Below are 14370 nucleotides of genomic sequence, written 5' to 3' on the forward strand. Positions count from 1 at the left end.
AAACATCAGTTCTTAAAGTATGTTAGACACACATTCACACTCCAGTAGCGTTCAGTGTTTGCAGAGAGCGGCTGTTAGCTGGATCTAGACGCTAAAGCTAAACTCTGATCTGTGCCGTACTGTAGTGAGCAGGGTTTTAAGGCTATTCATAGATACTTGATTATCATTTTTAACTGTAGTGTGTTATTTGACATTACATTTAAAGTTAATATATTTTACATGTACTAAATTGCAAGTTTATCATTACAATTGTGTCATTTATAAATATATCGAAATACAAGTTTCAATATAAGTATATTTCAGTTCACCAAAAATTAATGTCTAAAATATTTTTTGCAAAATATTTAGTTTCTGTTAAGTTACATAACATAGTTTTTCTACTCATTAGTGTAATGTAGTGTTATATTTATTGTTTATTTACTTATTTTAATCAAATTTGTATTTATTTTAATCTGATTTGTATTCCTTTTTTAATCTTATATAACAATATCTTATATATTTTTTCTAATATAATATAGAAATATATTTATATATTAAATAATATATTTATTATAATAAATACTTTGATTTTATCCTTTTATAATTAAAGTTAATTTTTACAATATTGATCTCAATCTTAAATTTTGGCAGTACACTTTAACCATATTTATTTTCATTGGATTTTAATTTTTTTAGAATCTTATTTTCATAATATAATACATATTTATTTTTATAATATTAGAGTTAATTGTTTTAATCACTTTTATAATTAAAGTAAATTTTTACAATTAAGTAAAACCTTAAGTATATTCTTTTAAAGTATATTATTTTCATAATAATAATGTTTTGAAGTATGCTGAAGTGTTCTTCTTTTTCACTAAACAGCCAGAATGCATTTCTACAAGCTCAGGGGGGGGGGAGAAAAAAAAGCTAATTATGAATATTTAAAAAAATAAAATATAAGTAGTTCAATCTAACAATAAGACAGAGTTAGACTGAGCAACATATTAACATCAAACTCTGTAAGTCAACTGTGAATGAATTCTTCTGTATGTTTCAGTACGTCTCAGTGTTATTCAGTAAACACTAAACAGTGAAGTATATTTTCAGTCAACATTAACTCTGAAAGCCGTATTGGATGGATGTTTTCACTGAGCTCATCGCAGTGCATTCTGGCTCTCAGTATCTATCTCTGTGTCAGTGAACTGTGTGGGATCGTTAGTGTTAATCTGTGAAGAGAACTCGTTTAGTGGTGAGAATGACAAAAGCCGAGAGAAAGGCAGTGAGACAGAAGCTAAAGAGACACAGATGTAGTTGTACTCTTGAGATGCTGAGAGCTGCTTGAGGAGGAAACCAGGGGCTTCTGATGCATGGCAACAGTTACCATGGTAGCATCATTCCGGTGTGAGGTCGTCGAGGAAACCTTCATACAGGACAGAGTAAGTTCAAATCCTGACCAATCAGAGCAGAGGGAAATCATTTGAAGATGAGTACAGAAAAATACTTTTATAATGCTTACGAACGTTCATTCCAGTACACAGTCCATACTGAAAACCTGAAAATTGTGATTAAAGCAAAGTGAGGACAAAAAAATAAAAATGTTTCACTAACAATTCTTATGCTGATAATATAATTTGTCATGAAAAGTTTGGGTTTTGCGTAAGGAAAATCAAAATCAGACTTTTGTGCTATAAGTGCGTGCCAATTGTGTTTTGCTCTAATGCTAAAATAAGCTGCTATTGGTGAAAATCCTGCAGTACACAGACTGACCTGTAGGTGTCAGTGTTTCTATCATTTGCCTGGTCAATGTCAGTGCTGTTATTGTTAACTAAAATAAAAACCATTTAACTAGCTTTAACATTTTTCAGTAATTGAAATAAAGTTGATGTAAATGAAAAAAATGGTGAAAAACATCAAACTAAAAATTAGAATATGTTACACTAAAATAAACTAATGTGGCTAAAATGAAGTACTAAAATGACTAAAACTGAAATAAATAGCTATTTTTGCTATTTTAGCATCATTAATACTATTTGAGGTTTTAGATTTTGTGTTTTTGTCATTTTTTAATGTCTATAGTTTTTATTAATTTTAGTTTATTTAGTTTTAGTCATTTTAGTTTTTTAATATTTTCTTTTATTGTAGTTAACATTCAATTGATTTCAAATAAAAAAATATATGTGGTTTTAGTTTGTGATATAATTAAGAATATTATGCATTTTATTATAATGAAAGCATTTTTATAGGTATAACCAGTATAATCTATTTCAACCCGAACAGGGGTTAAGAAATATGGAAATGTTCTCTTTAGTGTGTGTGTGTGTGTGTGTGTAATCCAATACAAATAAATGTTGCATCAGATCAGTGTTGCATTAGTATTTCTTTATATTTTGACTGTACATTTATTTTTATATTCATTTTCACCAATCACCAAAGCATTGACTAATTACTGGAAGAAAATCACAGCGACTGGCCTTCACTAGCGACTGTCCTGCTGTGATGTCCAAAAAAACAGACAGGGAAAATATAAATCCATTTCATGCTAGGAACTTTTGATCTACTGTAGTAAAATGTAATATTTGCTTGAAATATGCTTGAAAAAAGAAACATTTGCCTCTAGATAGTGCAGTTATGACACCTGAAAACAGCCTGTAAATGAAGAAATGGCCATGCATTCCCAAACAAAAACAGAAGGAGAAACACCTACAGACTCCTGAGGCGGTGTGAGATGTCTTTACCTGGTGATCCTGCGAGCTTCCATAAAGCTGGGAGAGTCTCTCCGTCTCTTGCGGATGGGAGAATAGCTGCGCGAGCGGCGGCGGGCTCGTTCTGCATCCGAATGATGAGGACTGTCTCTCTCCCTGCAGACAGACAGACAGACACAAAGCATGCTGGGATTGAGAGGATCGGAGGATGGCACGTGATTGTCCTTCAGATGACTGGATTCATTTGACAGAGACTGCAGGAAGATCGCTTGAGGTGCATCTGACTTCCACTTATTTTAGGGATTGTTTTGTTCTTGTTTTAAGCATAAAAAGAGTGTCACTTGGCTCTTTGCCACATTTTTTTTCTTATTTCTGACAAAAATGTTTAATTTTCAACATTTTTGTTTTCTAAATTAAGTGAGTTAATGTGTAAAACAAGAAAAAACATCTGCCACTGAGATCAGAAAAAAAATTATTTCAAAGGGAAACCAAATTCATTTTTCTGATCTCTTTGGCAGATATTTTTTCTTATTTTAAAAAAATGTAAACATTTTTCTTTTCTAAAAAATCCATCAAAATTAAGCAATTTTATGTGTAAAATGAGAAAAATAAATACGCCATTGGAGTCAGAAAAAAACTTAATTCAAAGGGAAAACAAGATTACTTTTCTGATCCTAGTTTTAAGCATTTTTTCTCGTGTTTGATCTTTTTTTTTTCTTAACGTCTCATGTCAATTCGCTTCTATAGTAAATGCATCTTGATTTGAGAATGTTTAGATATTTGTACTGGAAAACAAGACAAAAATACTAATTTGCACTTCCATGAATATGAAAGTTTCTTTAATAAAAAATATATTTTACTAAATCTTTGTGTGTGTACCTGGAGTTGTTCTGTCGGACATGACAGTGCGGTGATTTGTTCTTGCTGGATCCGCGTTCTCTAGAATGAGCTCGTGACGATGACCTCCCGCTGCTCCAGGAGCTGCTCCTCTGCCGGGCCGTCCCGTGACTCTTGCTCTTCTTCTTCTTGGACGTGTGTTTGTGCCGACCCGGTGACACAGAGGAACTCCGGTGGCGCTTCTGAGCGCGTCCGCGATGGTGCCGCTTAGACGAATGAGATGCTTTCGTTCTGTGTGAGAATACAGTGATAGGCTTTTCACCATCAAGAGACTTAAAAGAGATCTCAGTTTGGTTTATTTAGGGATCTACTGTAGATGTTTCTCTAAACGTACTCAAATTGACAGTACAGTACATTAAGAGTACAGAGTTATAAAATGAATGTGAGGTATGAAAAATGTTTGAGTTTGTATTGAGATCTCTGACTTTTGATAGCACATTTTTTGTTTGTTAAATATTTTGGCAAATCTTTGCACAGCTACATTCAAGCTGAAGCTGAATGTGACCCTGGATGTGGAAAATCACATTTAATCAGACATTTACATTATGATCTGGGACACTTTCTGATATGGAAATATATTGGACATGTATCTAATTTCGCTGACTTCAGTGTGAACAGAATTTTAGCTAACTTAACATTTGTCAATGCTTGCTTAATTTACCCTTGGTATACATAACAAAATGATTATTAATTGCATTTTATGCAGTATTACACAGAAAGGTGCAAAAACAAGTTTTAAATACATTTTGTGTAATACACACTACTGGTCAGGTTTGGAATAATTTAAATTTTTTTAATGTTTTGCAATGTTTCTTTTCAGCTCACCAAGGCTAAATCATCATTATCATTATATGATCAAAAATACAGTAAAAACAGTAATATTGTAAAGTATTATTACAAGTTAAAATTGTGAAATCTTATTAGTAGTTAAAAAAATTATATTATAATATATTTTCAAATGTAATTTATTGCTGTGATCAAAGCTGAATTTTCAGCATCTTCAGCGTCACATGATCCTTCAGAAATCATTCTAATATGCTGCTCTGCTATTATCAGTTATTATTGGTGATCAATTATTAACAATGGTTCTTATTGTTCTCAATTTTGAAAACATTAAGTATTAAGTTTTTGCGTAATATTTTTGTGGAAACTGTGACACATTTGTATAGGATTCTTTGATGAACAGAAAGTTTAAAAGAACAGCATTTATTTAAAAAAGTAGAAATATAAACATCTTTACTGTCACTTCTGATCAATTTAATCCATCCTTTTCAATAAAAGTATGATATTCTTTAAAAAATATTCACCCCAAACTTTTGAATGATGGTCTATATCAGTTTCTCAATCTCAAATCAGCATATTAGAATGATTTCTGAAGGATCGTGTCACACTGAAGACTGGAGTAATGATGCTGAAAATTCAGCTGCGCATCACAGAAATACATTACATTTTAAAATATATCCACATAAAAAACTGTTAATTTAAATAGTTATACTATTTCACAATTTTGACTGTATTTTAGGTCAAAACCCTTAGGATTAGCTTTGGTGAGCAGAAGAGAAGTCTTTAAAAAAACAAACAAAAAAACGTATTCATATATAACTTCTGACCAGTAATGCATATATCTGCATAAATGTTAATGTTCTTACTTCTTCTGATTCTTGGGTTTGGTGTGTGGCTCAGTGTCGCTGCTGTGCGCCGGTGAGTGCGACGCCTTCTCTCGAACCCTCGGCCTCCCGACGCATCTCCCCGATGACTCTGAGAGCGGTTTGCCCATCGCCGGCCTGTCGTCTGCGCAGCCGTCCTGTCCCGTCTGCGCTGCTGGTCCTCCAGGGCTCTTGGGACGGTCGGCGTGGTGTTTAGCAACTCTTAGATGAGGCGACGCGTGCGTCTGCGTGCTCGAGGGAGACGGAGCCAGAGATCGAAGCTTCTGTAGATGAATTATAACCAACAAACCAAAGGGAAAAAAGAAATAAATGTGAAAAAAACAAACAGAAAGAGAACAGTGAAATTAGAGTCTTTTTCCTCCTGGGTGGAAGAGCGTTATCGTGTACTTGGCAAAAAAATATCTAAAAGAAAGTGCTAGGATTGTTCTCTGGCTTATAGACAGTCCTCTATTGTGCAGCGCATGCAATACTCGGCATGCAAAACCATAATGATTTGAAAAGAATAGTCCTGAAGGAAAATCGAAACAAAAAAGGGAGAGAGGGAAAATATGCGAAACTCTGAAAAAAAAAGTTTAGAGAGAATATAAAGAGTAAAAGAGACTGGAGAATATACAGTAGAAGAGAAAGAGGACTTTTTCCATTTCAGAAAGAGCTACAAACAAAAAAAAGGTGAAAAATAAAACTAGAAAATAAAAAAGACAACTTGACGGAACATCACAGAAATGGAAGGAACGAAATAAAGAGTCACAAGAATAGATTCAATCGAATTAGAAAACAATTGGTCCACTACTCAATAGAACTTGCTTGTGGATTTGTTTTGTCCTGCAGACAATTGCTGAGATGTGAACAGCGACCCATTTCCTGTTTTAATAGCTTTTTTAAAAGGTTATTCTGTTTTTCAACTCCCTTTTGGTTAACATCCACTTACCAATAAAGTGGTATTCCCTCCTTTAGTAGGTAAGGTATGAAGAGAAGGGAAAAGTGGGGCAACATAAGTGCATCATTAGATTCACAAAATGCAAGAGAAAAAGACACAACACCCTTCCCTGGATAGTGAGTATGAAACAATGCATGAAAATCAAACCAAAGAGAGAAAAAGACACAGAAGAAATCAAATTCAAATGGATCTCACAGTGTGTGGGCTGGAACGCGAACAGTTTGAGTGCATTTTAACAGCGGTTCACTCTTCGGTGCGGTTTTAAGGCTTCAAGAGTGACTGTAATGTGCTACGAGTGGATGCTCTTGTTTCAACAGTTTCTCAGTAAAAACCTTTAACTGAATGTGCATTATGGGTTATCCATCAGTTGAATTAAAGACCCCATGAAATGGCTCAACAAGCGGTTGTTTTCTGTTCACGCATTTCTTGTTGAAACGGAAAGTTGCAGTAGCACATACAATACCGGTGATACTTTAATAGCCAAAACCTATCAAGGACGTGTTTGTGTCATAATGTACCCCATAACCAAAGGAAAAGGAAAATAAATCATATTTTGCATAAAGTCAATGAAGCCTATTTAAGTCAATATCTTATTTTCTTTAATGCAAAAATGAAAAATCATATTTTACATAAAATATTTTAATTGAGAAAATAAGCATACTGTACCTCAAATTTCCTTTACTGTAATGCAAAATGGATAGATAGATAAATAAATAAATAAAAATAAAATATTACATATGCAGCATGGTAGTAATCGATTATTTTAATTTAAGTAATATATTTTAGTAATATATTTATAATAATATTTATTATCATTATTTTACAATTTTATATTTACATACAAAATAATGTTACACATATACACCCCCACCCCAATAATCCCCTATGGTACACAGGAGTCAGGATAGTGAGACCCTGTCCGGAAAAGGGATACCGGGGTCTTCTCCTGGACCCAGGCCTGGGAGAGGAGCTCGCAGGTGGGCGCCTGGTGGCCGGGCTCATGGAGCCATCTCCTTGTGGGCTCACCACCGTAGGGGACCGTTGCGATGTACTATGGGCGGCAAGCAGAGGGGGCCCTGCAGACTCTTGGTACATGGAATGTGACCTCTTTGGTGGGAAAGGTGCCAGAATTAGTGCAGAAGGTTGAGCGTTACCAGCTAGATATATTTGCCCAACTTCTACGCATAGCTCTGGCTCTGGAACCAAACTCCTAGATAGGACTCTCTCCTTCTCCGGAGTCGCTCAGTGTGAGAGGTGCCAAGCAGGGCTGGGAAAACTCACAAGTCCTAAACTCGGCACCATGAGAGGCCACTTCGTGATATGGGGGGGGGGGGTTCTGACTGTGTTCTGTGTTTATGCACCAGTATACAGTTCAGAGTATCCAGCCTTCTTGGAGGTATTGGGTGGAGCCTGGGGACGCCATAGTCCTGCTGGGCAACTTCAATGCTCGTGTTGGGGATGATGAAGATACCTGGAGGGGGAGATTGGGAGGAACAGCCTGCCTGATTTGAACCCGTGGGGTGTTTTGTTATTGGACTTCTGTGCTCAGCATGGAACAAACACCATATTCAAACATAAGGTGGTTCAAAAGTGTGCTTGGTAATAGACCGCCTTGAGCCAAAGGTTTTGATCGGCTACATTAGTTGTATCATCAAACCTGTGGCCTAATGTTCTGGACACTTTGGTAAAGAGAGTGGCAGGGCTGTCAACTGATCACCATCTTGTGGGGAGTTGGATAAGATAGCAGAGGAGGCTGCCGGACAGACCTGGTAAAACCCAAACAAATAGTGAAGGTTAACTGGGAACATCTGACAGAGGATCCTGAAGATTTTCCTTGCTCCCAGGGAGCCTCAGAGTGGGCCCTGTTCAAAGCCTCCATTGCGGAAATGGCTGCTGCGAGCTGTGGCTGGAACGTTGTTGATGCCTGTTGTGGCAGGAAACCCAAGAACACGCTGGTGGACATCAGCGGTGAAGGAGGTCGTCAGGCAGAAGAAGGAGGTCTTTTGGGTCTGGTTGACTTGTGGGTCTCCCGATTCTGCCGACAGGTACTGGCAGGCTAGAAGGACTGCAGCCACAGTGGTCAGGGAAGCAAAGACTCAGGGTGTGGGAGGAGAAGTGGCAAGGTGCCAGGGGTGGACGAGTTTCGCCCTGAGATGCTGAAGGCCCTGGATGAAGTTGGGCTTTTGTGGTTGACACACTTGTCCAACATCGCGTGGGAATCTGGGACAGTGCCTGGTGATTGATAGACAGGTGTGGTGGTTCCCATTTTTTAAGTGTGTGTTACAATTATAGAGGAATCACACTTCCCAGCCTTCCTGGGAAAGCCTATGCCAGAGTACCGGAAAGGAGAATCCGACCAATTGTCGAACCTCAATTGGAGGAGGAACAATGCGGATTCCGCCCCAGATGTGGAACATTGGATCAGCTTTTTACCCTGGCAGGAGTCCTGGAGGGGGCATGGGAGTTTGTTTATCCAGTCTACATGTGTTTTGTATATTTGAAGAAGGCTTATGACCGTGTTCCCCGGGATTGCTTATACTGTAGGGGGGTGGTCCGGGAGTATGGGGTGCTGGGTTCATCCAGGTTCATGCATACTACCGGCTTGTTCCCAGTGAGTGCTGGACTCTGCAAGGGCTGTTCCCTGTCAACAATCCTGTTTTTGATATTCATTAACAGGATCTTACGGCGGAGCAGGGGGATGGAGTGTGTCCAGATCGGGGGTCTAAGGCTGATGACACACGGTGCAACTTTTTGGGCAATGTTGTCGTCAACAGGCAATCAGGTGAGATACAGGGCCCACAACCGATCTAAAATATCCAGATTGAAATTTGTTACCCATTCTCAATGGGAAAGTGACCAAGCAGCATGGATCATAAAAAGCTGTCCACATATCTAAAATATATAATTTATATATACATTAATACATACATATTTATTTACTTTTCTTTTTGATTTTGAGGTGCAATATGATCTAATCAAAATTTCACATTCAATTTAATATGTTACCTGATGGTTGTGTAATTTACTAGCAATATCCGAGTGAAAATTGTTTCTACAGCAAATTGTTTTCAGTGTATAGATCAGCTCAATTCACACACGTAAACCAAAAACCACAAAACTTTAATTTTAATTTCATGGGGTCCTTAAAAAAAGACTTCACAGCTGAGACTGATCATCTTTAGCAGCACAATTGAAAATTGAGGCTAAAATATTACACTGAGCAAAGCAATGTCTATGTGTTAAACTATTCATCCATCTGTTTCTTTTTTATTACCATCGGAAGGCAAGGATTTCTGATCGACCTCAAACACTATCTTAACCAAAAAAAACAAAATAAAAAATAATATCATATAAAAAAAATTAAAAATTAACACAGCTGAACGTAAACCCCAGATACTTCAGAAACAGCCCTTGTGTATCCAAAAAATAAAAAGGGAAAGTGACCAAATCATATGACACGTACCATTTCACCAAAGACAAAAGGAATGCGGCACAGACAGGAAATGCATTCTACCAAAAAATAATAAGAAAAATCAAATAAAATGCAGACAAGAGATGGACCTGTGGGGAGGGCAGTGTACTGAAGACTGAAGCATGAAAGCAAAGGTAGATTTCAGATTGAAACAAAAAAAAAGAATGAAAATAGAGCAAACATTTCTAAAAAGAAAGCAATGAAAACAACCCGCCAACCTTTGGTTTTCCTCAGATAAACAAAGGGAAAAAGAGAGAGAGAGACACTGATGTCAAGCTAGGGTGCTTGTCACATTCTCCACGTGCGTAGGCAGAGCGTTACCTACCTTCCACTTCAATCAGTGACACGTATGCAATATCAACAAAACAAAGGAAGAAAAAGGAAAAACAAAAAGGAGAAAGGAAAATTCTCCGCAGCGAAATGGGAAAAAGACAATGAATTCTTTTAGTATCCAGGCTAAGATAATTGATCCACAGACTAAAGGAGACAATTCCAACAAAACGAAGCAAAACAAAACAAAAAAAGTGTGGACATACAAAAGGAAAAATCAACAACGACAAAGAACCCAAAAACGAAATGAATCAGAAATTGCTGTCTTTTTCGCTTGGACACATGTGCAGCCACATTCTACCGTAAGCTAAGGAGCGACAAAATCTCAACAAATCCAATTTGCTAGAAGGAACGTAAATATCGATGGCCATGCATGCGTAATGTGGTTTAATGGGAAAAGAGAAAGCATGTCGGGACAACGGACAGCACAGATGAACGGGTGAAGGGAGAGGGGTGTTGGGTGGAGGGTGGTCACTTCTAGGATGGACGACTAACATCTCAAAGGGACCCCAGTCACGTTCGTTAAGCCGTATCGTTATCGATCGGTCTGCGCAATGAGAATTTAGTGCTCGTTTGTTGGCACTTGCTAAAACTAAGAGTAGATTTTTGCTCTCAGCAATTGTCAAAAGTCTTTCACAAAGGATGCAAAGATGCCACATTCGCTTAGGAAGAGAATCCAAATGGCTTGGGTCCCTTTTAGTGTAACAACTTTACTAAATGACCCTAGTTAGTGTAGTTTGCTGTCGGCTAATGTTTACAGAGCATCCGTTTGTCCCTGTCACACATCTAGACGTACATTACACCACTCAAATGTTGACAGGAAGGAAACAAACACCTAGTTATACTATAAGAAAGTATATTTATACATATCAAGTGCTAGTGAAAAGTGAGCATTGGAAACCATGTCGATGAAAACCTTCTGAAATCACCAATGGCACTGAACCGGCTCTTGTCAGTGGAGATATGTCAGCCTTTACCCAAGAGAGAATTCATGAATCTGTAGCCTGTTGTGACCACAGATATAGATGCTACATTAACAATGCATTTTTTTGCATTTTCTATGTTGGTTTTGGATGAAGATTTGGGGGAATGATGCAGAATTACTCTCTTATTGGTATTTACAAGCATTATCAAATTGGCAACCATTCTAATTACCACAATACATAAACATGTCCACCATACTGGAAAGGTCAATATGAATTATACCACCATACAATTCCGCTTATTGCAGATCATATAAAATTAAAAATGTAACAAAATGAGGATTGATAAAACACTCTGTACAGTTATTATAGAGTTCTGACTGCTTAAAGTTTCAAATTAAAGCTATAAGGCCATAAATAAATAAAATGAACAAACACAGGTTTTTAGATATAGTAACAAATATAGCCATAAAAATCATAATGTCCAAACTGGCATTTCTTCATTTGCCCAACAATATCAGTTTTATGGATTAATAATAATTATTATTATTACTATTATTTTTAATTTGTATAATTATTATATCAATTGAAAAATAATTAAATTAAAACAATTGAATAATATTTTATTCTAAAAATAAAATAAAGTGTGTTTATCCTAATCTAAAACACACTCCATAAACTGAAGAATACAATCAACTATTTATAAAGGACTACATACTGTTTCAATCCATTGACCTTTCCAAGATGGCGGAGCTAATGACAAATCCAGATCAGCCAAATGCAGCATCCACATACAGTATTTCCTATCTGTGATTGTAACATTCAGACTCATTCATCCTCTCAGTAGAAACAGGAATGACAGCTGATTGGCTAAAAGCGTCTGAGGGATTGGTCAATGAAAACCATCTCTTGATTAATAGTTCTTCACCTTACATTACAGAAAATGATCAATAATAAGGGACGATCTGATTGCAGGTCACAGATCATCGGCTCTTAGAACACCTGATACACATCTGGAAAAGTGTGCTATGGTAAAACTGAGCAGAAAATGTGAGTTTCAACTGTATTGACAAGAAAAACTAGTAGACATACCCATTTAATCTACTCGGTCCAGTTCCAAATCATATGAGTGCTTTTTACACAAACAAGACAGAAAAGTTTGGGCATTTATTTGTGGGAAGAGATCATGTGAATTCATAGAGGTCAAGAAATCAACAAAACAGAGGGATGAATTCAGCAAATGAAAGGAGAGAGAAAGAGAGCATGAGAACTTCTGAAAGACTGCATGCAAACCGTCCCAGATACAGTAAGTATGACCAGATATCTGATATCTCTCCAAACACAGGTCAAAGATTAGTAATAATAGATAATTGACATCTTGTGGCCATATTAGACACTGTGTGACTGTATGAATACATAAAAAATATGTCATGCATATTTAAATTACACTGTTGTCATTCTTTTCAGCACAAATGCAATTAATGTGGTGTTATTATTACTATATAAAAGATTAATTCCTCACTGTCTTTGAATACACTGCACTGACATTTTGTGGTTTACAATAAAATGTACAAGATAAGAAAAACCTACAAAACAAAAAGTGTTTGTTTATGATTTATATATGAAGTTTAGACTGATATTCAAAATAGCGGAAACACTTACAATAAGGTCTCATTTGTTAACATTATTTAACGCATTTGTTGCATGAACTAACAATGAACAACTTATTTTTAATCATTTATTAATCTTTGTTAATGTTGGTTAATAGAAATACAATTAGTTATTGTTTGTTCACAGTATTAAAACTCCCTAGCAACAGTATTCATCTTTTTAAAATTGTTTCATCCAATAATGATATAGATGAGTTTGTTTCTTAATGGGAACAGATTTGGAGAAATGTAGCATTGCATCACTTGCTCAGCAATGGATGCTCTGCAGTGAATGGGTGCCGTCAGAATGAGAGTCCAAACAGCTGATAAAAACATCACAATAATCCACAAGTAATCCACACCACTCCAGTCCAGCAGTTAACATCTGGAGAAGCCAAAATCTGTGGTTTTGTAAGAAACAAATCCATCGTTATGAACTTCAAACCATTGCTTCCGGCTAATATACAAGTCCTCTATTCATAATATTGCTTTCTCCAGTGAAAAGTCATCTAATCTGAATTCAGGAGAGAAATCTGCACAGATCAAGCACCGCTTACAAGCTAAAACAGTTCAGAACAGTTCTAAACAAATATATGAGTGGATTTTGATGTAAAGAGACAAACAGGAGATGGACTTTTTCACAGCTGGAAGCGTTTTTATGGATGTATTTTAGTTGAATTTAAAACATCCTTAACAGTGGATTTGTTTCTTACAAACATGCAGCTTTTGGCTTCTAAAGATAAGTAACTGATGGACTGGAGTTGTGTGGATTACTATTGTGATGTTTTTATCAGCTGTTTGGACTCTCTTTCTGACGGCACCCATTTACTTTGTTCATTGTTAGTTCATGTTAACTAATTTAGTTAACTAATGTTAACAAATGAAGCAAAAGTGTTACCAAAATATCTTTAATTTAACTGGTTGAGGCATCAAATGTCTCTTTCGTGGGATGTTATCCAACACCAGCGATTGAATTATTAGCAATAGATGCTTTATGTAAAAAATTGTCGCAAGATGCCACAACCGTCAGTTTGTGCCTTCGGGATGGAGCTGGTGCTTCCATGAAATCCCACATGCTCAACAATTGGTTATATTTTAGTTTCCATTGTAAGAAAAATGGCTTGTGTGTGAAATAAAGCATGACATTATTACAGAAAGAAAATAATGGACATCTGTCTCGACAAAATAAAAACCCTTCCCAACAAACACATAAATGGCTTGAGAACAGAAAAACTCACGAAATGGAGCCAAAGAGGGAAAAGAGATATAGAGTCAGCTCACACAGATATGACTGAATCAGTTGGCGTGTGTGTGTGTGTGTGTGTGTGAGAGAGAGAGTGTTTGAGGGATTATTAGTGTAAACGGCAGAGAACAGATGAAGGTAAAGTAGAGGAGACTACATACATCGTTCCCTTTATTCCCCTCCGTGTGATTGGCTTCTGAATCTTTGCCATTGCGTACACGGATGCTGTGGTTCCCATTCTGCCACGTGATTGGCTGGTCAGTGGTGGGGGACGGCGGTGGGCTGTGGCTGGAGTGACTTCCTTCCTGTTTGTGCCTGTCGTTCCTGCACTTTGCACTTGATCTGGTTTGAGAGGTCAGATTGTAAAGGATCGAGTTTAGCGCTGCGCTCACAAATACAATGGCAGCCACACTGCTGAAAATCATTTTCTTATTCAGTGTTTTTGTCTTACTATTTTTCAGTAAAATATCATTCTTAAATAAAGACAAATTTATTTGAGAAGCATAAGATATAAAGTATTATTTTGTGAAAGATTTATTAAAATTAAGTGGTTTCATGCTTTAAATAA

General features: G+C 36.6%; 1 protein-coding gene and 1 long non-coding RNA gene across 2 annotated transcripts in view; both read right to left on the reverse strand.

The window, feature by feature from the left end:
* Positions 1 to 2572: 2572 nt before the first annotated feature.
* Positions 2573 to 14370, reverse strand: part of srrm3 (serine/arginine repetitive matrix 3) — a 33631-nt gene continuing 21833 nt past the window's right edge. Inside the window, exons 10-12 of the mRNA XM_016280614.1 lie at positions 5231 to 5511; positions 3564 to 3812; positions 2573 to 2840 (exon numbers count right to left, since the gene is read on the reverse strand). Coding sequence (XP_016136100.1) covers positions 2714 to 2840; positions 3564 to 3812; positions 5231 to 5511 — 657 coding nt within the window. The 3' untranslated portion in view covers positions 2573 to 2713. The remainder of the gene's footprint in view (positions 2841 to 3563; positions 3813 to 5230; positions 5512 to 14370) is intronic.
* Positions 7003 to 14172, reverse strand: LOC107591469 (uncharacterized). The gene is made up of 3 exons (XR_001609878.1): positions 13964 to 14172; positions 12003 to 12042; positions 7003 to 9988 (listed from the first exon to the last, which is right to left on the reverse strand). It is a non-coding gene; the product is annotated as an uncharacterized lncRNA (long non-coding RNA).

The sequence above is a fragment of the Sinocyclocheilus grahami genome, unplaced genomic scaffold (assembly GCF_001515645.1).
Source record: "Sinocyclocheilus grahami isolate Dianchi unplaced genomic scaffold, SAMN03320097.WGS_v1.1 scaffold142.1, whole genome shotgun sequence".
Classification (NCBI taxonomy): Eukaryota; Metazoa; Chordata; class Actinopteri; order Cypriniformes; family Cyprinidae; genus Sinocyclocheilus; species Sinocyclocheilus grahami.